We start from the raw sequence: 22,257 nt of genomic DNA, 5'->3' as shown, positions 1-22,257 counted from the left end.
CCGCGAGAAATTATCGCCTGCTGATAAATAGTCTTGTGTAACATGCGGAAGTCAGCATCTTTGATTGATTCAAAGCAATTGTCGAAGTGGTAAGAATTTCTGTGTCAAACCTCTCTCGCAGTAACGATGGCATTGGCAGACTACAAGCCGAGTATACCGATTCCTCCTCCAGGCCAGACTCGCGACTATCCTCAACCAACCAGTCATGGCAAGATCCCATTTTCGTATCCGGGCAAAGGGCCATCGACAGCGTTGAGCGGCTCGACGGCGTTCTGGATTTGGGGAGACTTGTCGACGTCTAGCAAGCCACCCTTGATAGCTCTCCATGGAGGGCCAGGCATGCCGCATACGTATGTCAAGACTGAACTCACCACTGAAGTTGACCTCAGACTCACCGCTCGATGGAAGGTATATGCTCCCCTTCGCCCTGATCTATGCCGATTACGGCATCCCAGTCATCATGTACGACCAGATTGGCAGTGGCGAGAGCACACGCTTCAAAAACCGGGTGTTGGATGCCGATTTCTGGACACCAGAACTGTTCGTTGAAGAGCTGGAGAACCTCATCAAGCATTTCAAGCTCACATCGTTCGATCTTCTTGGCCACTCATGGGGCGGTCATCTTGCAACCACGTTCGCACTTGAGAAACAGCCAAAAGCGCTGCGCAAGCTGATCATCTGTAATTCACCGTCAGACTTGAGAAGCTTGCGATCCGCCACGAGAGAGCTGAGGGGAAAGATGCCGCAGGCAATCCAGGATACAATCGACCAGTGTGAACAAGCCGACAGTTTCGAATCCGAGGATGGCATGACGGCCATGATGTACATGTATACCCTTTATGGGTGCCGCGTGCAACCATGGCCGAAGGAGTTGATGGATTGCATGGCGGCGGTGGCCGAAGACAACACCTGCTATAAAACCATGGCAGGTACCTCAGCTATGACAATGTAAGTGGCAGGAGGCTTGACCAGGTTTTGACGGCGTTGACATGACCATCAGGGATGGCACGATGATGCATGTGCCTGGACCGGAGGATCGACTTGACCAGATCACAGAGGAAACGTGTCCTGGCGGTTTGATGATGGTGACATCAACTCATGACATGGCACCTCCAGAGACGATGACTGCGTACTTCACGAAGCCGAAGTGTCGAGTCAAGTGGGTGCACTTGCCCCTTTCCAGTCATTTCACCATGCTTGAAGAGACGGACGATCTCATGAAGCACGTAGGAACGTTTCTGAACCTTGTGTGAGAGATGATCGGGAGTGCAGTATCATGAAGACCTGCCCCAAATCCTGACCGGTGGTGTATCGCATTCCGTATGAAAGTAACAGTCCATTGTACAAAGGCCAGGGCGAACCGTTGTTGTGACTCAGTGGTGCGTGTTGTGTTGACAGGTCGTCCCGGGTGGTTGCTTCGATGGAGCTGTCAAATGCACGAGACATGCGGCTCTCTGCAGGTTGGGTAGCACCAGATGTACCCCGTGGCAACTGGTGCTACTGGAAAAGCACTTCTTTCTTGGTCGTACCATCCAACCATTGCAACAATGTATCGAGTAAACAGTTGCCTCGACAATGCTTCCAAGCTTTACCAGGTGCTCATATACGGCCGTTGACGCGAAGCCTCCAAGTCGCACTTGCTCGTACTTGACCGTCCACTGACATTGCACCTGCTATCGCACACGTCATTCTTTTGATCCGTTCAGCCCTCACAAGAGCACACATCGATGTGAAGAGACACGAGGTTCCAGCAAACGGCTTGTGCAGAACCATCTTCGACTCGCAATCCTGATTTCTGAAGGTACAGTCTTCTCATCTGACCTTGAAAACGAGACCGTAAGTCGAACGATTTGAGTTGATGCAGTCCAGCAAGAAGTATAAATTGACCAGCATCGATCCAGCACCAGAGGGCTTGCAATAGAAGACCGTTCAAGCGATTGACCTCAGCCTGCCCAAAGAGCCGTAGTCTTCAGTACATTCCAAAGCAGCCCGAACATGCCTTCGATTCTGGCCATCCTCATGCTCCTAGGTTCGGCCTTGGCCGCTCCGACAATGCAACAGGCACACGACTGCGATATCCAGGTCGCAGTGAACAAGACGATGCTCGAGGCCCGCGCCCCGATGTGCGATATGCCAACATGTCAGAGTCTGTACCAGGCCTGCTTCGTGCCGGGTGATTGTTCGTCCTTGACTGGGCCGGAATGGTACGTCTCAAAAGCAGTCGACATAGGCTGATCCGCGTGCTAACAGTCCCATAGTTTCAATGCTCAAACAGCAGATGCGTGTTATGGATGTTCGGTTTCTGCTCCGGGATGTCCTGAATAGTGCAATCGTATAGAACATAGCAGGTGTATTTGGTAAAACAACTGTATTCAGTACATTGTTGTGGTTGTTGATGTTGATGCTCGCCATCCCTTGCTGTCAAAGTAGACTTTAGCTTTCTCACGTGATCGCTTAACCTTCCGAGAAAATCTCTTGGCAGCATAGCACTTTGAAATCGAAACTTGAGACTTTGGCCTCGTTTGCTTCCGCCAGGCACGTCGCAGAACAACCACCCACCCCGTCGCCCAACACACGTCGCCCAGCATGTCTCAGCAAGCGCTCAACAAGATCGCTCCCAACAGCCCATCGCGGGCCAAGCCCAATGAGATCGAGACCAACATTGCGACCGCTCTGTACGAGCTCGAGACCAACATCCCAGACATGCGCGCTGCCTTGAGGCCGCTGCAGTTCGTCTCCGCCCGTGAGGTAAGATGAGAACACACCCAGAAAGATTGGAAAATACAAAAGAAAAAGAGGTCGATTGGACCGGCCAGCGTGAAATACCGTGTGGTGAAAAGAGGAGGCCAACGCGAGACGTTTGATACTTGAATACACCTCGACAACGAAGAGGCGGTGGGCACTGGGCAGCTTTTCGCTGACACCAGGATTCTTACAGATCGAGGTCGGCCACGGTCGCAAGGCGATTGTCATCTTCGTCCCTGTCCCTCTCCTTCAGGGCTGGCACCGCTCCCAGCAGCGGTAAGTACTGCAACATACTCTACCCTTCAAACTCAATGCTAACATATATCTCAAAGCCTCACCCGTGAGCTCGAGAAGAAGTTCTCGGACCGTCACGTCCTCATCGTCGCATCGCGCCGCATCCTGCCACGCCCCAAGCGCAGCAACCGCAGCCGGACGTCGCAGACCCAGAAGCGTCCACGCAGCCGCACCCTCACGGCCGTCCACGACGCCATCCTCGCCGACCTCGTCTACCCCGTCGAGATTGTGGGCAAGCGCGTCCGCACCCGCGAGGACGGCAGCAAGCTCCTCAAGGTCATCCTCGACGAGAAGGAGCGTGGTGGCGTCGACTACCGCCTCGACACCTACTCTGAGGTCTACAAGCGTTTGACCGGCAAGGGTGTCAACTTCGAATTCCCGCAGTCGCAGACCGACTACAACTAGATTGTTGTTGGTAGTCACTGTATGCTTCTAGATGGGATGGAATGAAGGGTCATGATCGGGTAGCAAAAGGCATTACTGCGGCGCATGTGGAGTGAAGCAGTGGGTTACGCGAGCCAGCTGCAAAATCAGGTCAATCAGATTGAAATTCAAATCTTCTGACCTCTGTTCCATCGAAACAAGACTCTTTTCCTGCTACGCCTCTCTCCCAGCCAATCTGAAACTTTACGGTCATGACTTGTACGAGCAATCCAAACTCTCGTTCTCATTATCAATATGTACAGCGTGTGCCTCACCCCGAAAGAAGGCAAATCTAACCACTGTATCTCCTCCCATCCTCTTGCAATCCCCAAAAACCTTTACGTGTATGTTCCTCCTCTCCACTCTTCCCATCTTGTCTACATGTCTTCTGGTCGAAGTTGCGTTCTTCTTGCTTCTTTTCAATCGTGGGTATCTATTGCAATAGCGGTCGTTTTTTTCGTTTCAAAATCAATTCACGAATTGAGTTGCCTGTCAGTCCCTTCCTTCCTGCCATATCCATGTCCTTTTGCCTTCCGATTTTATGATTCCTTTCCTCTCCTTTCCTTTCTGCCGGCCTGATACTCGCCATGCAAAAAGTCCATAGGGGGTGATGGTGGTGGTGGTTAATGAAATGACTCGTCTCCTCTCCTGCACTCCTCCTGAAACACCCAAACATGAGACCAATGAGTGAGTACACCTCACCCCTCCGCCTTCCCCTCAATCCCAACCTCCCCCTCCTTCCCACCCTCCTTCCCCTCCTCCTCCTCATCCACAAACGTACACCAAGGATGCTCCAACACAGCCTGAATCCCAATCCGGCGCTCCACATCGCGATCCAGCATCTTGCGGATCAGATCCAGATTCTCGTCGCTCATGACGTACGGCACGCGGAGGTCGTGGTCCATGATCTCGTCGATCGAGTAGAAGGGGTTTTCTTTGTACACGATGGTGTACAGCAGGATGCCGAGGGCCCAGACGTCTTGTTCTTTGCCGCGGTAGGGCGAGCCCCGGAGGACTTCGGGGGCGGCGTAGTCTGTTTTGGGGACAAAGCATGCGAGGTCAGTCTTCTTTCTTTGGACAACGGGAAGGGAGCAGGGATGAGTAGACTTACCAATGGTTCCGACAAAGACATCGAAAGGCCCCGACTTGATATACGCCGCACTGCCAAAGTCCACCAACTTAACCCGTCCCTCGCCATCAAGGATCACATTCTCATCCTTGATATCGCGATGCACGACCTTGGCGGTGATGTGCAGATGATGAAGCGCATTGGCGACCTGCCGGAAGATCTTGCGACACTCGCGCTCCTCCATCGTCACCCGCAGCTCGATGTAGTCGAAGAGATCCATGCCGGGGAGGCCGTGTGGTACCATTTCGATGTAGTAGTTGATGTCGTCCTCGAAGAAGTCGGCCATCTCCACGATGTTCGGGTGCTGCAGCCCGTCTCTCCGCAGGTAGTCGAGCACGTGGATCTCCAACGGTACGGTGCCGAGTCGTCGGTCACGGTGCCAGGTATCGACCAAGATGCGGCGCTTCGTGACATACTTGATGACCATCTTCTTGGCCGCGGCTTTCTTGTAGCGGGCGAGTTTCACCTGGCCGTACGCGCCCTGACCCATCTCCTCGAGGATGGTGAAGTCGTCGATCCGCTTCTTTTTGATCACCTTGCAGCCGGCGGCGATCATGTCAGGGGCTGGGTGCTCGAAGGGCTCGCCTTCGCCACCGGTCGTGTTGGACATCTGGTTGTTCGCGTTTGATTTTGCTTCCTCGAGTCGCTGGTTGAGCAGATCGGCGCGAGTGTCTTCCTCAATTGACTCCGGCTCCGCAACCATGGGGCTCTCACTGCTGTCGTCGGCGGTTGGACCCGGCGTCGGCTGCGGCGGCGTGCTAGGCCGACTGATGAATGGGGTCACCGGGCCAACGCCATGATTCACGGCGTGAAGCTGTCGGCTGTACGTGATCCAGAGCGCAAACACCACCTCCCCACTCGACAGCGGCGTCAACTCCTCATCGATGACCGTCTCGTTATAGATCGGATCTCGATCAGAGCGCACCACACGCATCTGCACATCAATCATGATCTCGGCGCCATCCCTGTGCTTGGCAGGCAAGCCGCTGGGCCGTAAGAATATCGCCGCCGCATCCGCTGAGCCTTCTCTGAGCGCCAGCAATGCCCGAGCTCTCCTGAAGCTGTGTTCCGGAATCACAATTCCATCGACAAGAGCTATCTGGTCTTCGTCCGTCATCACCCGCAGGATCTTGTCGAAGCCGGGTATAAGCTCGTTGACAGGCATTCCATCCGGATTCTGATGACCGAACAGGGCAGCCGAGAAGACGTTGTTGGAGCTGCTCACACGAAGTGATACAGGGTTGACCACAATGATGCCTGCAATATGCGGGAAGCTCGAGACGCGGAAGACGTCTTGGTTCGGCAGTTGCTCGACGGTCACTGGAATGTTTATCGAGTTGCTCGTCCGCGCGGTAAACCTCTTAAGCCTCCGGATAGCCTCGTAGTCGATAGCTCCAGTGTTTGTGCCAGCAAGTTTGGGCCAGGCCGGTATTAGCCGCTGCACGTCCATGCCGTTGCGTACTCGGTCGAGTCCGAATGTCGATTCGAGGTCGCCGCTGCCCCTGACCACCAAACCAATCTCATCCACTGTAAGCATGGCCACATCCTCAGCAATCTCTTCCAGTACCCAGATTAGATTAGTACCCTTCTCCTTCACCCAAAGAGACGCGCTGCCAGTCGAGCCGTTCATCTTGCGGATAGGGACCACATCACCGCAGAGTAGTACACCTCTACTTTCTCGCCTCGTACGGGTCGACTCGCGCTTCTCAGGCGTCTTGGTACCATCCTCCGTTTTGCTTCGTCGACTTTTATAAGTCTGGCGAGACGGTGGCTTGGAAAGTAACTTGGCTGTCACGCCGTTACCCATGCTCGCAAGACTGTTACTCGGACTCGTCTTACCAGGCGGAGGAGGAGGCTGCAGCTTCGTCTGTCGAGCCGCGCTCCCAATCTCCGGATTCTTCAGCTTCTCCTCCAGCCAGCCTCGTCGGTCCTCGTTGATGACCTCCATGATACCCAACTTCCGTACCTCAGCACGAGTAACTCCAAAAACTAGACATGCAAGGTCATTAGCTGCTGTAATAGTCCAAGGGTGTTTGGCCTCCGTGGTAAAAATGGCTTGGGCTTGTTGGTTACGGTGACCATGCGGCGCTCGTTCTCTCTCAGTAATGAGGGTCTGTGCTCGTGCAGGTGCTTGTGGCACCATAGGCGTAGCTTGCTGATTCGCGTGATACGGTTGAGCGAGAGCTTCAGTCAGCTTGTGCTGCAATGAGTAGCCGGCAACATCGGTATAAGTTCTCTTCAACGTGGTTCGGCGCGGCCTAGTGGTTGACATGGCTGGCATATCATCGTCCTCGGCTGTGTCAGCTCGTGAGAGATCCAACTTCTCCACCTCTTCGGTTGCTTGACTCTCTGCAGTTTCCTTGACAGTCGCCGGAATGTGCAAGTTCATCGCCGTCGGTGAAAGGGCCTCTTCTCTCAACTCCCGTTGACCACTCCCACGACGCTCGCTGTTGAATGAACCCCGCCCCTGACTTCCCCGAATCGTATCAGGACTGTCCAACGTCGTAGGACTCTCACTCTCCGTCATGAACCCCTTTTCAAAAACATTCTCATTCGCCAAATGAGCCGGCCCCGTCAACGGACCAGGATCCAAACCCAACCCCACGGCAGGATTCATACTCTGCGGCGACATGACATTCGCCTTCTGCAACAGCTCCATCATGCTCAGCAGCTCCTCGTCACCAGCCAATCTCGCCTGAGCGCTGGCTATCCGCGGTGAAGACGCAGCCCAGCTGAGCTTGTCGCGCATAAACTCGATGCTGCGCTTCAGCACATTCTGGCGGTTGTGGAGGGAGTCGCTGCTCTGCTGGGCGAAGGAGAAGGAGTGCAAAGACTCGGAGGGGAAGCGAGTGAGGTCTTCGCTGAAGGGGACTGCTGGGGAAGCGAGCGGTTGGGCGAAGGACGATTTCCGGGAGACGGGACTCGAGGGGACCGGTGATATGGGTTGCAGATTTGGGGAGGATGGAGTTCGGCCTGGCGCTGCTGGGTTTTGTCGTATTCGACGTAGTCCGGTGGAGTGTTCAGGGCCTAAGATGGGCGACCTATTGCGTAGCAGAGAAGTCAGTCACGGATGACTCTAGCCATGCTTCTCCCACGTGCCAAAAGTTCACTGCCTGATGCTCGCTTCGTCTTTCACATGATCTACCTAAAACAAACGACATGGAGATATGCAAGTGCACATGAGAGACGCACCTGGTAAGATTATCATACGCATCACTCCCACTACCGGCATCAATCGACAGCCTAGCTCTTGACAATTGCTCGCCGTCTGCCCTTAGACTAGCACTACTCGAATCGCGGGATACTAGGGTACTCGAAGACCTGTTCTTTGGGATATGCAACGCCGTCGGACGCGGAGGCTGTGAGAGGGTCGGCGGCAGAGGAGGAGGGGACGAGGATGAAGAAGCGTTGGGCGTGTCTGCGGCAAGCATTGGGTCGTCAGCAAAGTCAAGGCCAAGGAGATCGGAAGGGAGGTTCTGGGCGACACGCATGGCCGGCTCCAGTCATGTGCGAACCGGCGAGACCGAATGACTCGGTGGTGGTGGTGGTGGGAGTGATGTGGGTGGGAGGGGTGGCTGTCTTTCACTCACCATGCTGCGCACCAGAAGGCGAAGTCATGCTCTCGCCTCAGCAGCAGCAGCAGTCAAGCAGCTCCAGCGGCCACAGTCCCTCCGTCCGTGATTCTTCAGCGCGTCTCCTGCAGCTCTTTCACGTGCGAGGCTTATGAACGGGCAGCTGGGATCTCCCCAGGCTTTTGGGTCTCAACTTGCAAGGCAGCCGTGGTCCGGGTAGCGACAGCAAAGTAACCCGACCGACTTTCCGATCCAGAGATCTCCAAGTCCCTTCTGAACCACCCGTTTCTTTCTCGAAGTCGTAAACACCCAAGTCGATGTGAAGTGCCCCCTCTTCAAGTCAATCGTCGTCCGTTCGTACGGGAAATCCACCACCGCGGGCAGCCGGCAATCAATCGTAGAGGTGCAGTCGGGAAGGATCCGATTCTCGCAGGACACCACGTTCAAGACAGAGACAACAGGGTAGTATCAACAAGAGAGAGCAAGTCTACGTCTGCCACAGTCACAATCCTAACGAACATGCAGTCACCGAGCTTCCAGTCTAGACAAGACGGCAGAATGATGAAAACCTTCTTCGAATCGGCTTCCATCTCCACACGCCAACGCCAGCAGCGAAGCCAGCAGGGGGGCCGAAAGGGTCCATGCCCCAGAACAGCATCCATCCCACTCTCACTCACCCACACATTCGTGACAGATCGGCCGGCAGAGCTCAACACGACTGCAACCTCATCAGCAAGAATCCTTCTTACTATTGCCCTGCATTGGGACATGATACACGCGACACAGCTGTGCTTCCCAATGAAACTCGGCAACAAGGACATCTCATCAGCATCGAAATCTCCAAAATCCACAGATACCCCGGCTCCATCTTGCATGGATGGGGAGGGGACGAGGTGGCTTCACGTACACCTTTCCGCCGATTGGTCGTGCAGACGAGGTAAGTAAGCTACTGGTCATCTTCACGTGGTGGAACTTGGGAAGTACTGTTCGATTGTAGTGGACATGTCATTCACTACGACGTATGTCTTATGTTTTCGCTATACTTTCTTCTCTTCGTTATGGACAAAGCGACTGTTCAGAGCTCCTCAGAGCCTGCCTCGTTGCGTAGACAGTGATCGCTTGCGTTGCTTCGTAGGCTACTTCTTTGGATGAATGACCGTGACCTGCGTGGTGCCCGTCGCTGTGACGGGTGATTTCAGATCGATTGGCGTGCCGTTGACATACGTCCTGGGCACTGGTTTGCGGTTGATGGCGCTGCCCACGCGGCCAAAGAACCCTCCCTCGTCTTTGACTGGACTTGGTGCAGGCTTGAGGTGGTCGAACCTCACCTCGATGTTGACTTGCTGCAGAAGTGGGTGCAAGTTCTTGAGAACATCGTCGAGGCGGACGTAGCGTAACTTGGCAGCTCCCTCACGAAGTCTCTTCTTCGCGTCTATTGAGGCTTTCTGCACCTTCGAGGCTCGCTCAAGCTCCTCTTGCCAGGATAGGAGCGAATTTCCGGCTTTGTCCTTGGGCACCTTTGGCTCGTCCGGTAATGCTTGCGAGCCATTCGAGAGTAGCGATATCACCAGGTTGACCTCTTTCTCCTGCACTTCTTTCGTCTCCCATGTGTCTGCGAGGCTGCCTTCGTACCCCGGCTTTTCGCTGCTGATCATCAACTCAGCACCTCGCTTGTCAAGCAGTGGAGCCACCTGCACGTTCATGACCCAGAAAGGCGCGTCGTCACTAGCGGGTAAGTGCGCATATGGGCCGCCATACTCGTGCTTGATGACCTGCAGAGGTGTGAGGAGTCTGATGATGTACGTCAGATCTTTCAGGTCGCTGCTGCTGTAGTCGAAACCTGAATCCGGTCTCAGGACATGGGCGATAGGGTTGGGTAGGGAGGCGACGACTTCTTTCCGGTGGGCACGCTTTGCTTCTTCCGCTTCTCGTTGCTTGCGGATGCGCTCCTCCTCGGCGTCCCTAGCTGCCTGGGCTTTGCGCTCTTCCTCGATGCGACGGGCTTCCTCTGCCTTGCGTTCCTCTTCCATCCTCCGAGCCTCTTCTTCTTCAGCAGCGCGCTTGGCGGCGGCTTCAGCTTCGGCCTGTTCCTGCTCTTTACGCCGGACTTCTGCCAATCGAGCCTGTTCCGCCTCCTCAGCGACTCTCTTCTGCTCCTCTTCCTTCTGTCTCTCAGCGGCTTCCTTTTCCTCAGTATTTTCCTGGACAGTCGGCAATAGATTGTCGCCCGCCCCTCGCACTGATGAAGACCGTCTTCGTGTTCGTGGCGAAGGCTCTGGTGCTTGCGCAGATAGGCTCTTGGTCCTCGAGCGCGTAGGTGGTGTACGCTTCGATGCAGGACTCTCAGGAGGCTTCATAGACTTCTCCTCAGCAGCTTCGGCGCCAGTCGCTTGCTCTGAGCTGGACTCGTCAGAAGACTCATCAGATGTTGGCTTCCCTCTAGCAGCTCTCAATTCTCTCTGCTCTCGCTTAGACATCAACTTGCGATTATTGCGACGCTTGGGTGCCTCTTCCTCCTCGCTGTCCTCTTCCTCAGCACGATGGACGAATCGTCGCTTGCCGCTGTCTCTCTTAGTGACAGGGCTTGAGCTGCGGCGCTCTTTGAGCGATGCAGCCTGATCGTAGAGACGCTGTAGAAGTTCGTATTCCTGTCGCCAGTTTGGACCGTGTCGCTCTTCTGCAATTTCCGGCCACGTCTTTTGCTGCCTATTGCGAAAGAGAGGGTTGAAGTTGTCCAGTTCAGTGAGCGATTTGACCATTTCGAAGTGTGAGCTGCCCAAAACTCCAAGTAGCGGCTTTTCAGCTTTTTGGTGAGCTTTCTTCTCTGTCATTTCTGCCAATAGCATGTTGACCAAGTAAGTATCTCCAGTCTTGGCGGCTGCCGCTACCACGGCGTTGTCGACAGGCACCCGAGCATCCAGAAACTCTCGGACTCCCGTGCGATCGTTAATCTGCACGAGTCTGAGAAGATTTTCGTAGGTGCGCGCCATGAAATGCAGCTCTTTGGATGGTCCGGCTCGGTGTCGCATCTCCTCTGCCTCTTCGCGCTTCTGCTTTGCGCCAGTACTGTTCCACTTCTCTATAGCCTTTCGCAGTGTGGCACGAATTTCCTCGGCATCGTCGACTTCGTCTGTCACAACGTCCAACGCTTGCTGCCCTTTCAGGTTCTGCCGCAAAGGATCCACGCCTGCATTCAGCAAGCTATTGACGACTTCCAGGTGTCCATTCTCGGCGGCATCGATAAGCGGTGTGTCTTTGTCGACATTTGCGCAGTCAATCTGGCATCCTTGGTCGATAAGATAGTCCACCACTTCGACATTACCATTCAATGCCGCGATTTGCAGAGGTTTGTTGCCCGCGAACTCTGCAAGTTCCAACTGGTCAGGATCCTTCTCACACCAGTCTTTCACCAGATCCAAATCACCGTTCTCACAAGCCTCTGCCAGACGGGTGAAGCCGTACTTGTTGACATGGCGCTTGTGCTCCCTTCCTACCGGTCTGCCTGGAGTTGACGTCGACCTGCCCACGCCCCTCTGCGGCCGTCTAGAGTCAGGATTGCCATGGGACGTGGCTTCCGAGGAAGCATCGGACTCTTCCCATCCAGATCGGGCCGACTTGGGCTCTTTTCCAAGTCCTTGTGTACCAGCTCGGCGCTTCCTGTTCCCGGAAGCCTCTCCTATCCCATCCGTGAACGCAGATTGAGTCGATACAGCACGCCTGTGACTTCTAAGCTTGGGCGATAACGACTCGTCGTGTCGGCCCAGCTCCTCAGAGTGCAATCCGCGAAGCCGACGCTTAGGAATGTCAATACTCGGGCGCTTATTCGGAAGACTGACTGATGATGCGCGGTGCTTGCGTTTGCGTGGATTTGGCGAGTGCTGGTCATTACGAGAAAGTCCAGGCCTCTCAGATGCGGCACGCGACATTGAAGACCTGCGAGAAGCTGGGTTCGATGCGTTGCTGCGCGGCGAGCTGAGTGAGTCGCTGTCGTCGTCCTTGTCATCGCCCATGTTGTCCATATTCACATCCTTCAAATCTTCCGTCGAAGTCGTCTTTTCCACGCTCATGGCGGTGCTGGGCGCCGGCGACACATTCGCAGAATCGTCCTCGTCATCGTTACCAGTCGGCACCGGCAGGCTTCCTATGCGATGCTTGGGTGGCCGCTCCATTTTGGCCGCATTGCTCCGCCGCCGCTCGGCTTGCTGCCTCTTCACAGGACTGTCAATGAGCGTTTCTGCCTCGGAATCCACGCCATCTTCGTCGCCATTGACCTTCGAGCCCTCCTCCTGTGCTTTGACCTCGTTCAGATCTGACGAAACATCTTTTCCAGCCGATTTCGGTCGAGGTGGTGATGATTTGAGCCTGATCTCGCTGGGGTCGTGGTTCGCGGTGGAGTCGTTGCTGCCCACCAAGGTCGATTCGTCCTTACCAGAGTCTCCAGCCTGGGTAGTCGGCGGATCTGGTGATATTCTACCATTCATGCCGTGACTGCGAGGGCGCCGGTCGCATTACTCCAGCATGAGGCTTCGGGCGCAAAAGCTAGCGCTGGGCAGCAGCAGACTCGGTGCAGAGAAGCGCTGGCTGCGAGTGTCGCCGCCTTCCTGCGGGCTCCGAGACGTTTGTTTGCGTAATGTGTGAGACGCGTCGACGGCCTCTATCGACGCGATCGGTTTGTTGACGGGCGGTGCGGTGGAGAAGATGGTGGTGGTGTTGTGTAGTTGTTGATGCTAGCGATGTTGCTGCTGCGAGGTCGACCAAGTGCTGCGGCCGCCCCATTCGTCGCGCAAAACGACGGCTCCTTCCCCAGCTGGTCGATTAAGCTTTCATAGCGCTTGCCACTTTTCCGGACGGGGCTAAGTCTCAACAAGGATCGCTCGTATCTAACTGGCCAGCGATTTCATCTCCTCAAAAACACAAAACATGTGATGGTCATGCCGACAAAAGGCCTTCATGCTGTCTGTATATCGATATTTACGGACGAACTCGCATCTCTGTGCGTCTCTCGAAAGCATTCTGGAGCAATAGAGTGCACCTGGAATCCTGCGACCCCACCCGCCCATGCAAACTGACCCATTTCAACAGCCATACTAACGCCTCCACCCACCCAAAAATGCTCGTTGGGCTCATCTGGACATAACGCATTGCACATAGGAACGGAAAAGTATCTCACATCACCGCACACCCGCCGCTCCTGGCGCGCCTTCGTCTTCCGCCACCGACACCCAGGCCTGGGGCGCCGATGTCCTCTTCTTCCGCGTGCTCTCGTTGTGCGTCGCGCATTCTCCGCTGTCGAGGCCGTACGCGAGGACCCAGGGCAGTTGCTTCTTCTGAAGCAATCATGAATTCGGCCCACTTACGCTCCAGGCGCCTGGCTGCCGTGAAGTCGCCTCGCATTACGCGCTTGGTGTGCTCCTCTACTGTTGGCTGGAACGTATAGAAGCACTTGAGCTGGATGACTTCGGTGGGGAAGGTCGAACTGCGGATGATGTGGATCCGAGGTGCTGAGGCCAAGTTCTCGACGGACGAATCTGCAGACGAATCCGGGGCCTTCTCGAGCGGAGGCAACTGCGTTGTATGGGTTGTGATGTGGACGTCGGCATTGCGGGACAGGACTTCGCGGATGCCCGTCCATGTCACATTTTGGCAGTCATACGCCACCAGACGGAGGCCAATCGCTGGCTTGAACATCGGCTTACCTGGCTGCACGGCTCCTTGGATTGTCGTTCGCGCTGTCCTTTGCCGAACCATTGACGCTGCTTCGACCAGAACGAGGTCGCCAACCCTGGTGTTGTCCATTTCCAGCGAGCGGAGATTCGTGCAGGTCTTCAGCACCGAAAGCATGCCCACATCGCCCATGTTCTCGCAGTACGATATGCTCAAGTGTCGCAGGCGCTTCGCACAAGGTGAGTTCGCTAGCGTCTGGAGCACAGCGTTGGTCAACTCCTCGAGCTCCTCCAAGTCCAAATGGGTCAGCATTGGAGTCGTTGGCAGCAGCTCGGTAAGTGTTGCATCGATGATACCTCTGCACTTTGAGAGTTGGAGGCCTTCGATATCAGGTATGTTGTTTACGAACGTCTTAACGCTTTGGTCAGTGATTCCACGGCACCTCGTCAGATCGAGATGCTTGAACTTTCGGGGTGGTACGATGGGCCGACCAGAGATGTAGTCAATCTCGCTGTCCTTGCCTTCGATGAGAACAGCGAGAGATTCGTCTGTCAGCGTGTCGCAGTTCATTAACACAAGGCGCTCGAGGGTATTTCTCTCGAACAGGTCTTGCATAAAGTCGACATCATCCCATCCACGGATCTCCCCGGCGCGCAGGTCTTTCAAGCTGGGCGCGCCTTGGATCACTTTCTTTAGGCCTTTGGTGGTCACGTTGTTGCACCATGATACGTTCAGGACCTCCAGTTTGGGACAATTTAGGCCGATGATGCGCATGCCTGCATCAGACGCCCCGGCCAGCCCAGACAAGTTCAAGTGGACCAGTCTGTTGTTGGAGTACAGGAAGTTGTGGATCGAGGCCCGGTCGATGCGGCAGCCCTCGAGCGAGAAGTTCTCGAGATTCTTGCAGGCCTCAGTCACTCCAGATTTACCAATCCACTTTTCTCGAAGCTGGACGCAACCACGTAGATTCAGATCTCGACAGAAAGGTCCAGCAGAGCAGATTATCTTGACCAGGGTGTCTCCCGGAACGTCTTGGTAGAAGCCGGAAGTGTCCAAGATACTCCACAACTGGCCATCGAAGCACATCTCATGCCACACCTTGGACACGCTTGAGCAGCGCACAACTTCTTTTGGCTCGAGGTAGCTGAGGACTTCCATCTTGAGCTCTGAGGGCAGGTCGCGCCAGAAATTGAAGTCTTTCCTAGCCTGCCTTGACTTGGTGACTGGCCTCGAGAAGTAGTCCTCATCAACTTCGGCGATGCCCGGTGTCATGCCTGTCCTTGGAGTTGCGCGCAGATCTGAAGGAATGCCGATAGACAGCTTGCCATCTTGACCTGAAACATAGCGAAGTCGTGCCCTCTCATCGAACATCGGTATCTGGATGCCAGGCGTGTTCGCGCCTGAGTTGGGAGTCGCATACCCAGTCGAGAATTCTCGGGTCAAGGACGAGCCAAACGATGGACCACCAACGGAATTTGCAGAGTTGAGCGAAATGCACGATATGGAACCCTTTCCGGTGCCATTGTAGGTTCGCGAGCGCGAGTTGTTCAGCCGTGCGATGGAGGGAGATGAGGAGATTCGGTGTAGCCCGGCAAGGAACCTTTGTCTGCCCTTCAACTTGGGAGGCTGCTCTTGAAAGGGTGGAGATGAGACGGTAGGGCTCGTTGGTGATTCAATGGGTGTATGTGCTTCGTCTGCGACGGAGATGGACTCCGCCGACGTGTTCGCCATGTCAGCTGGCGGAGGCGCTGTTGGAGCGGTTTCGTCTCGTGCGACGTCGCAGGAAGACTCTCAGGAGCGACTTGGACCAGATGGCCGCCCGGCCTCAGGTTGAAGAGGGCAAAATGATGGTAACACAGGACGTTCACGCGTCGGCCGGGTCAGCTATGGGGCGTGACAGCTCTCGATGATCCAACGCAATCAAGCAGTCACTGCTGAAGTCAACAGACCGCGGGGTACCTTTGGCGAGCCTATCAGCCGACGTGGACGAATGACTCGGGGACAACGACAAGAAGCAACAATGACACGCGCACAAAACATACCGACACACCGCTGCGATAAGGAATACAAGGCTGGTGATATGTGCTGCTGTGTCCGAAACAGATGCTCAGGTTGTTGAAGAGGTGGGACGGGGACTGGACGAGGCGTCGCAGAAGCACGTGCGCTTATCGCGTTATCGTATCGTGGTGGGGTGCGCGGAGACCGTTGACCTGAAACAAAACACACACAACCAGGTCGTCGTTGTCGTCGCTGACTCGGGGGGAACAGTTGGTTGGAATGACAACAGGCAAGAAAAACTCAGGAGTAAGATGCGAAAAGGACGACGGATGCACACAAAGCCTCGCCGCGAGGGTGCTTGCTTGCTTGCTGCAGCTGGACCTTAGCAGCACCGAAACTCACATGCCAGCTTCGGCTAGTCCGTCCGACGAGAGTTCGAGGATGGCCGTTGTGTGTCTTGGCGGGTGGGTTCGAGAAACGCCACTGGAAAGCACGCGAGCAGGCCGAGATGTCCACGTTTTGCCGACAGATGGATGGGTTTGCCCTCTCCTAGGGACAAACAATGCATCTGAAATAGCAACGAGACACTGCCTACAATCTCTGGCTCGACCACGATTCAACGGAGTACGGACCTGAACATGCCAAATCCATGCCAAAAGAGTCCTGAATGCGAACGAACCTACCTCACAAAATCCGAGCCCTCTCGCATGGCCACCGTGGGGTAGTCCTCTAAAAACTGCGCCTCAATGGATGATGACCACGCCTCCGGCCTTTCAACTGCAAGCTGCATCGTCTCGCCATGTGCTCTCGCGGCCAAACCTACGCGGACAGCTCGCCCCAAAGCCAGAGTTCTTCCGAAAACTACAAAGCTACAGTACGTCTGGGCCCTTTTCCCGCCTATCGAATGCGGTGCTCCTGCGAATCCTTCTATGCAGGGAAAACGATATCCCTGGCCGCCATGCAGTGGAATCGTCCCTCCACATGGGCTTGCAGAATGCAACGGTGCCACTAGCTTTACCCTTTCGCTCGGCGACTTACCCTCCATTAGCAATCTAGGTGAGTCTCATAAGGCATGTCGTCCCTCGCGAGGCTTGGGGGCTTGGCCAGGTGTAGATGTTTTGGCTGAATGCACCACTCATTCGAACGAATGCATTGCGATTGCTAAATACACGTGGCGTATGTTCAACCCCTCTTCTTCTCTTTCTCCTTCTTCGCCTGCGATCCCAGCCTCTCCATTTCTTGCTCATTCCAACGATTGCCAAACAGCTTCGGCACAAACATTCCCACTCGCTGTTGGTAGACCTGATACTCTGGGTACTTCCCTCCGCTGATCCATTCGGTGATGGGAGTGCTGCCCTGGAACACGAGCGAATAGGCAATCGTACCAGCGACCGTCCAGTTCCAGTACTTGTAAGACTCGAAGGAGCCCCAGAGGTACAGCAAGATCCAGATGGACTGCTCGGCGGCGAAATTTGGATGGCGACTGTACTTCCACAGTCCGGTCGTGACGAAGCCACGGTCCATCTGAGCGCGTGTCCAGCCTGCTGGCACCTTTGCTGTCTTCTGGTACTCTTTCTTGGCTTGCTGGAAGTTCCACATTTGTCCGTCTGCGAAGTATTCAAAGACGACCATTGCGATCAACAATCGGCTGAAGATCAAATCGGAGCCGCCCATTTCGGGTTTGATTCGAGAGGTGAGGAGTAGGACGTAGGTTGGGAGGGTGACAGCCCAGAGGAGGATCTATGAATTTGTTAGCAAAAGCAAGGCAGCTTCGATGTTCAAGACATACCGGCTGAATCGAGGCTATAAACACGACATTCAACAAGAAGAACGCCGGTTGGCCAATGTACTTCTTGATGAGCTCCCAACGATAGTCCTCACTGCCAATCTCATATCCTCCCTTGCGCCAGTAGTTGAAGGTCAAGCGAATCGACCACAACACACTAAACGCCAGCACATTATCCAATCTCGTCGTAGGCAAGCCATTGAGCCTCGCCCACAGCGCGTAATGAATATTGAACAGAGTAGGGAAAATACTCCACACCCTGTCCACCTGGCTGTAGTTCTTGTTGATCTCCGACACGACCAAGAAGATGGGGAACGTCGCGATTGCGAAGGCCAGACCGGAAATCGCTGGGTTCGTGGACATGTAGAGGTGCTTGAGAGCTTCGGTGTCTTGTATTCTCGCGTAGAGATCGGTTCCTAGAGAGTAGAGTTGTGGGAGGAAGGGCTCGAACGTCTTGCTGTAGTCGGCGCATTCGACCAGCGTTTTCACGCTCGGGAGCGCAAGGTCGACAGGCATTGTGAAGGGAACGCTGGGCATTGCAGCGTTCGAAGTGACAGCGTTGATGTTAATGTAGATTTTGTTCAAGCCACTGTTTACTTGATGAAGTCATGGACGACGATGATCGGCGCTTCGCGCTGAGACGTGAACGTCACTTTGACACTGACAAGACCTTTTCACCTCGCCCTCCTCACACTTCCAATGCCGTGGGCACATGCATCCATCGTTTGAGCATGCGCTCGCTACGCCCCAAAGCACCTGCCAGGCCACGTACATGGAAACATAACGGCCGAGCAGCATGGCTTGCTCGATCATACGCTGTTCAAGCTCCTGGAGCTCCCACCGTAGAGGTCTTCGACGCAAGGACGAAATTGCTGCACAAGGAACGCGCCGCGGCGAATACGACCCAGAGCAGACAAGTCGATTACCTCCGCGATGAGGTCGCCGTCCGACTGTGCGATCGTATCCTAGACATCAACCGTCCCTTCCCCAGAATCCTCGACTACGGCGCCAACGCCTGCAACATCGCCCGCAGACTCACGCTCCCAGACCCCGATCCTGACTCCGCGAAACCTTTCAAAGAGCCCATCAGCAAGAAGATTGGAAGCATCACCTGCGCGGATACCAGCCCGACGCTACTGTACAGGGATCAAGATGAGGCGTGGAATAAAGAGATAGACATACAGCGGGAGGTGCTGCGGAATGCGGAGTATCTGCCTTATGAAGCAGAGACGTTTGATGCGGTCCTTTCGTCCATGTCGTTGCATTGGATCAATGATTTGCCGAGCGTGTTGATGCAGATCAATAATTGCTTGAAGCCGGATGCACCTTTTGTGGCGGCGATGAGTGGTGGTGATAGTCTGTATGAATTGAGAGGGTCATTGCAGTTGGCGGAACAGGAGCGGCTGGGCGGTATTGGGACGCATATATCTCCATTGGCGGATGTTCGAGATGTCGGCAACCTGCTGAACCGTGCCGGGTTCAAGCTGCTCACGGTAGACGTGGACGATATTATTGTCGACTACCCCAACACCTTCGCCCTCATGTCCGATCTGCAAGCTATGGGAGAAGCCAATGCTGCCTTGAGGCGAGAGCCAGGCGGTATCAGCAAAGATGTTCTCCTGGCGACTGAGGCCATCTATCGAGAGCTTTACGGCGAGCAGCAGGAAGACGGCAGTACCACGATCCCGGCTACGTTCAGAATCATATACATGATTGGTTGGAAGGAAGGTGCTGGCCAACAAAAGCCTCTCGAGCGAGGTTCTGGTGATGTCAACCTGAAAGAGTTGTTCGACAGCGATAAAGGTAGCAAGGGCAATTAAGACTCTTCAAAACTGCACGACCTCACCCAGAATGCAGATCTGTGACAGCCTAAGTGACCGGGAACTACGACATCAAGGTGTAGTAGCAGAGGGTATGAAAGACAACTGACCGTCAAAGAGATGGAAGGCTATCGGGCTCATCAACCCTTCGTTCGCAACAGAGTCCAGACCTTTTAAATGACAGGCTTTCGGTACATCATCGTGGAAGGTGTGTGACTTCAATATACAGATGTGCTGGATGCGAAACCCTTATTGGCTGGTGGCCGCAGGAGACAGGCACAGCAACGCGGCTGAGTGGTGATGGCTTGCAGCTCAGGCACGCCTGCCAAAGGTGGCTATGCCAACGCCAATTGAGATGCCTCTTCGACTTCCCGTCGCGATTTCATCTCTGTCCTCCTGTCTTACCGGGCATCCTTGCAAGTTTCTGACATCCTATAACCCGCGCGCAGGCCTTGCAAAACAATGGCAGAAGTGGTGGGCCTCGTCGTCGGGTTGGCCTCCTTCGGCGTTCAACTTATCGAGAGCACGAAGAAGCTCAAAACACTGTGCGAAGACATCAAGAATGCGCCTACCGAGCTACAAGACACGATTGAAGAGATTGAGGTCATGAATGAGATCATATCAGAAATGGCTTCCCTCGAGGACCAGCCGTATGCCGGAGCAGGAGCCTTGGCACGTTCGATAGGGCTTTGTCAGAAAGCGCTGGACAGGCTCACTGCTGTGACCAACGACCTACAGAATCGCCTTGGGAGCAGCAATAAGATTCGAGCACGATTCTCTGTTATCTTAAAGAAGGATTCTATGGATCGCTTGATCAGGAGGCTGGAGCAATGCAAGGGGTTGCTGCAACTCGCACACCAAGTGTATATGGGAGCACAGAATATGAGCCGATTTGATCTCCAAAGACAGACGCTCGAGGAGCTGCGCAGCGGTCAAATGACTTTGGTATCTCATTGCAAGACTGCGGCCGTTCGTCAAGCATCGACCGTGGACGATGTGCAGACTGGCCAGGTGGAGTTGATCGAGGATGCCATCTCTACACCACAAGGGCGAAGGTCGAGCAGACCGCACGAAGCAACAGGGCCACAGCATTCTGTACGGTCATTCCGAATTCGCACACCGAGATGGACCTTCTCGCGTGTGTTGGAAATGACGGTGGCTCAAACCCCTGCTGGATGGACTGCTTCTTTGCAGTTCTACAGGATCGGCGTGCCCTGGGATGATCCCTTCTTTTATGCTTGTGTCCAAGACGACCTGATCGCTGTGAAGGAATTATTGCAAGCCAGGAAAGCAACCCCCTATGACCAGTATGAATCTGAATTTACAGCCATCGACCATGCGATGATCTGCGGTGCTTTCGATGTCAGCAGATATCTGCACCAACATGCAAGCTTGCCAACACCCCGTGTGGACATAGTCCAGATTTTCATCTTCCGTCACTTGTTCCAGCATTCTCGGATCCAAGAAGCAACAGACCAAGGCTTATAAGAGGGCTCGTGGACTAAAGCAGCGACTATGTCTGTTGTTGCCCTAGAGGAAGTTGGAGTCGATCCCTCCAATGAGATTTTTCAGAAGCCTCCCCTGAATTCATTCACGGTCCCTGTGGAGAGCATACCTGCCAGCGAGCGGCTTGATCTGATGATGGCGATCATTGTTTTCCCGCATTCCGACAATAAGCACTGGTTAATCAGTTGCAACATGCTCAAAGACATCATACGCGGCAGTCATCTCGATCCTGCTCTGTTAGATGCCAACGTGAACGATGGGAAAAGTCTAATGCATATCTTCGCAAGTTTGCTCGCTATTAGCTCACCAAGCTACGTTTCCGAAGCTGATAAGCAAGCAGTGCTTTCGCGCATGGAGCCGATGGTTGCAGAATGCATTTCACGTGGAGCAGATCTCACTGCCCAAGGTAAATGGAATTCAGGGTATTGGTTTAACCTCGGATTGGATGGCCTTACCCCGTTGGCTGTGCTTGTGCACAGATTCTACGGAGGATCTGGAAGAAAGAAGTACTTCAAGATGGACCAGATCCTGCGAGACTGGGCTCAAGTTCTGGCACACAGTGGAGTTGATCTGATGGTCTATGGTGCGTCAGAAACTGCTCTGAACTTGCGATACATTAATCTGTACTACAATCCGCAAACGATCCTAGGCTTTGCGTACGGACCCGAGCCAAAGGACTGGCATTTCTTGTTCTCGGCCGAGCATGATCACTGGGTCGGCCAATTCTGGAGAATGGTAGAGGAGCCGGAACGCCAGATACCTGGAGCGTGGATCGAGCAAGATTCGGACAAAGAAGATTGGCGCGAAGCAAAAAGAATGGAGAAAATCACGGCGAGGAAGCTTCGCAAGATGATGAAGAAGACGAAGAAGCATCGTACTCCAACATTCTAGTGTTGCAGATATGCGACCACTGAATCTGACGACGTGATGCAAACCAAATCATCAGAAGCGCCAACACCTGCCACATACTCCTTACGAGCAGCCGCAAACATCAGCACGACAGCTTCGCAACATCCAAATGAAGCAAGGCAATGAAGCAAGGAACCGGCCATGAAGAGCCTGCGCTGCCAGCCACGCGAAAGAACCGTCATCAAGACAGAGAATCGCACCGAAGCATCCAAATCATCGACAAATTGAGCGCATACTTCCATTTGATCAGTCACACCAAACGTCATCAACACCCCTCATCAACATCCCTCATCAACACCCCCCATCAACATACTTCACCCTTCGCCAGACCCACAACCCAGCACATGGTGCTACTTTTCATTTTAGCGTCCCGCGCTAGACCACAAATAGAAGGAACACCTTTTGGAGAAA

General features: G+C 54.4%; 9 protein-coding genes across 9 annotated transcripts; 5 read left to right on the top strand and 4 right to left on the bottom strand.

Annotated features, from left to right (window-relative positions):
• Positions 1-126: 126 nt before the first annotated feature.
• Positions 127-1,253, top strand: M409DRAFT_30608 (uncharacterized protein; the record flags this gene model as incomplete). Its single annotated transcript, XM_033810012.1, has 3 exons — positions 127-350; positions 409-948; positions 1,001-1,253. 3 exons carry the CDS (start codon positions 127-129, stop codon positions 1,251-1,253), a joined length of 1,017 nt encoding a protein of 338 aa, XP_033659791.1.
• A 742-nt stretch (positions 1,254-1,995) lies between these two features.
• M409DRAFT_30607 (uncharacterized protein) lies at positions 1,996-2,325 on the top strand (the record flags this gene model as incomplete). Its single annotated transcript, XM_033810011.1, has 2 exons — positions 1,996-2,204; positions 2,259-2,325. The coding sequence occupies 2 exons, from the start codon at positions 1,996-1,998 to the stop codon at positions 2,323-2,325; spliced, it is 276 nt and encodes a 91-aa protein (XP_033659790.1).
• A 261-nt stretch (positions 2,326-2,586) lies between these two features.
• M409DRAFT_71385 (uncharacterized protein) lies at positions 2,587-3,444 on the top strand (the record flags this gene model as incomplete). Its single annotated transcript, XM_033819146.1, has 3 exons — positions 2,587-2,748; positions 2,939-3,021; positions 3,078-3,444. The coding sequence occupies 3 exons, from the start codon at positions 2,587-2,589 to the stop codon at positions 3,442-3,444; spliced, it is 612 nt and encodes a 203-aa protein (XP_033659789.1).
• A 716-nt stretch (positions 3,445-4,160) lies between these two features.
• Positions 4,161-8,022, bottom strand: M409DRAFT_71384 (uncharacterized protein; the record flags this gene model as incomplete). Its single annotated transcript, XM_033819145.1, has 3 exons — positions 4,161-4,495; positions 4,574-7,632; positions 7,784-8,022. The coding sequence occupies 3 exons, from the start codon at positions 8,020-8,022 to the stop codon at positions 4,161-4,163; spliced, it is 3,633 nt and encodes a 1,210-aa protein (XP_033659788.1).
• A 1,277-nt stretch (positions 8,023-9,299) lies between these two features.
• Positions 9,300-12,644, bottom strand: M409DRAFT_61245 (uncharacterized protein; the record flags this gene model as incomplete). The annotated part of the gene is made up of 1 exon (XM_033814686.1): positions 9,300-12,644. One exon carries the CDS (start codon positions 12,642-12,644, stop codon positions 9,300-9,302), a length of 3,345 nt encoding a protein of 1,114 aa, XP_033659787.1.
• Positions 12,645-13,329: 685 nt separating this feature from the next.
• Positions 13,330-15,558, bottom strand: M409DRAFT_30603 (uncharacterized protein; the record flags this gene model as incomplete). Its single annotated transcript, XM_033810010.1, has 1 exon — positions 13,330-15,558. The coding sequence occupies one exon, from the start codon at positions 15,556-15,558 to the stop codon at positions 13,330-13,332; it is 2,229 nt and encodes a 742-aa protein (XP_033659786.1).
• Positions 15,559-17,007: 1,449 nt separating this feature from the next.
• Positions 17,008-18,127, bottom strand: M409DRAFT_30602 (uncharacterized protein; the record flags this gene model as incomplete). Its single annotated transcript, XM_033810009.1, has 2 exons — positions 17,008-17,565; positions 17,615-18,127. The coding sequence occupies 2 exons, from the start codon at positions 18,125-18,127 to the stop codon at positions 17,008-17,010; spliced, it is 1,071 nt and encodes a 356-aa protein (XP_033659785.1).
• Positions 18,128-18,342: 215 nt separating this feature from the next.
• Positions 18,343-19,431, top strand: M409DRAFT_30601 (uncharacterized protein; the record flags this gene model as incomplete). The annotated part of the gene is made up of 1 exon (XM_033810008.1): positions 18,343-19,431. The coding sequence occupies one exon, from the start codon at positions 18,343-18,345 to the stop codon at positions 19,429-19,431; it is 1,089 nt and encodes a 362-aa protein (XP_033659784.1).
• A 462-nt stretch (positions 19,432-19,893) lies between these two features.
• On the top strand, positions 19,894-21,828 carry M409DRAFT_61242 (uncharacterized protein; the record flags this gene model as incomplete). The annotated part of the gene is made up of 2 exons (XM_033814685.1): positions 19,894-20,836; positions 20,966-21,828. 2 exons carry the CDS (start codon positions 19,894-19,896, stop codon positions 21,826-21,828), a joined length of 1,806 nt encoding a protein of 601 aa, XP_033659783.1.
• Positions 21,829-22,257: the final 429 nt, after the last annotated feature.

This window comes from Zasmidium cellare (assembly GCF_010093935.1).
Source record: "Zasmidium cellare ATCC 36951 unplaced genomic scaffold M409scaffold_68, whole genome shotgun sequence".
NCBI classification, from domain to species: Eukaryota; Fungi; Ascomycota; class Dothideomycetes; order Mycosphaerellales; family Mycosphaerellaceae; genus Zasmidium; species Zasmidium cellare.
Note: the sequence above shows the minus strand (reverse complement) of the source record. Positions and strands in the feature narration are given on the sequence as shown.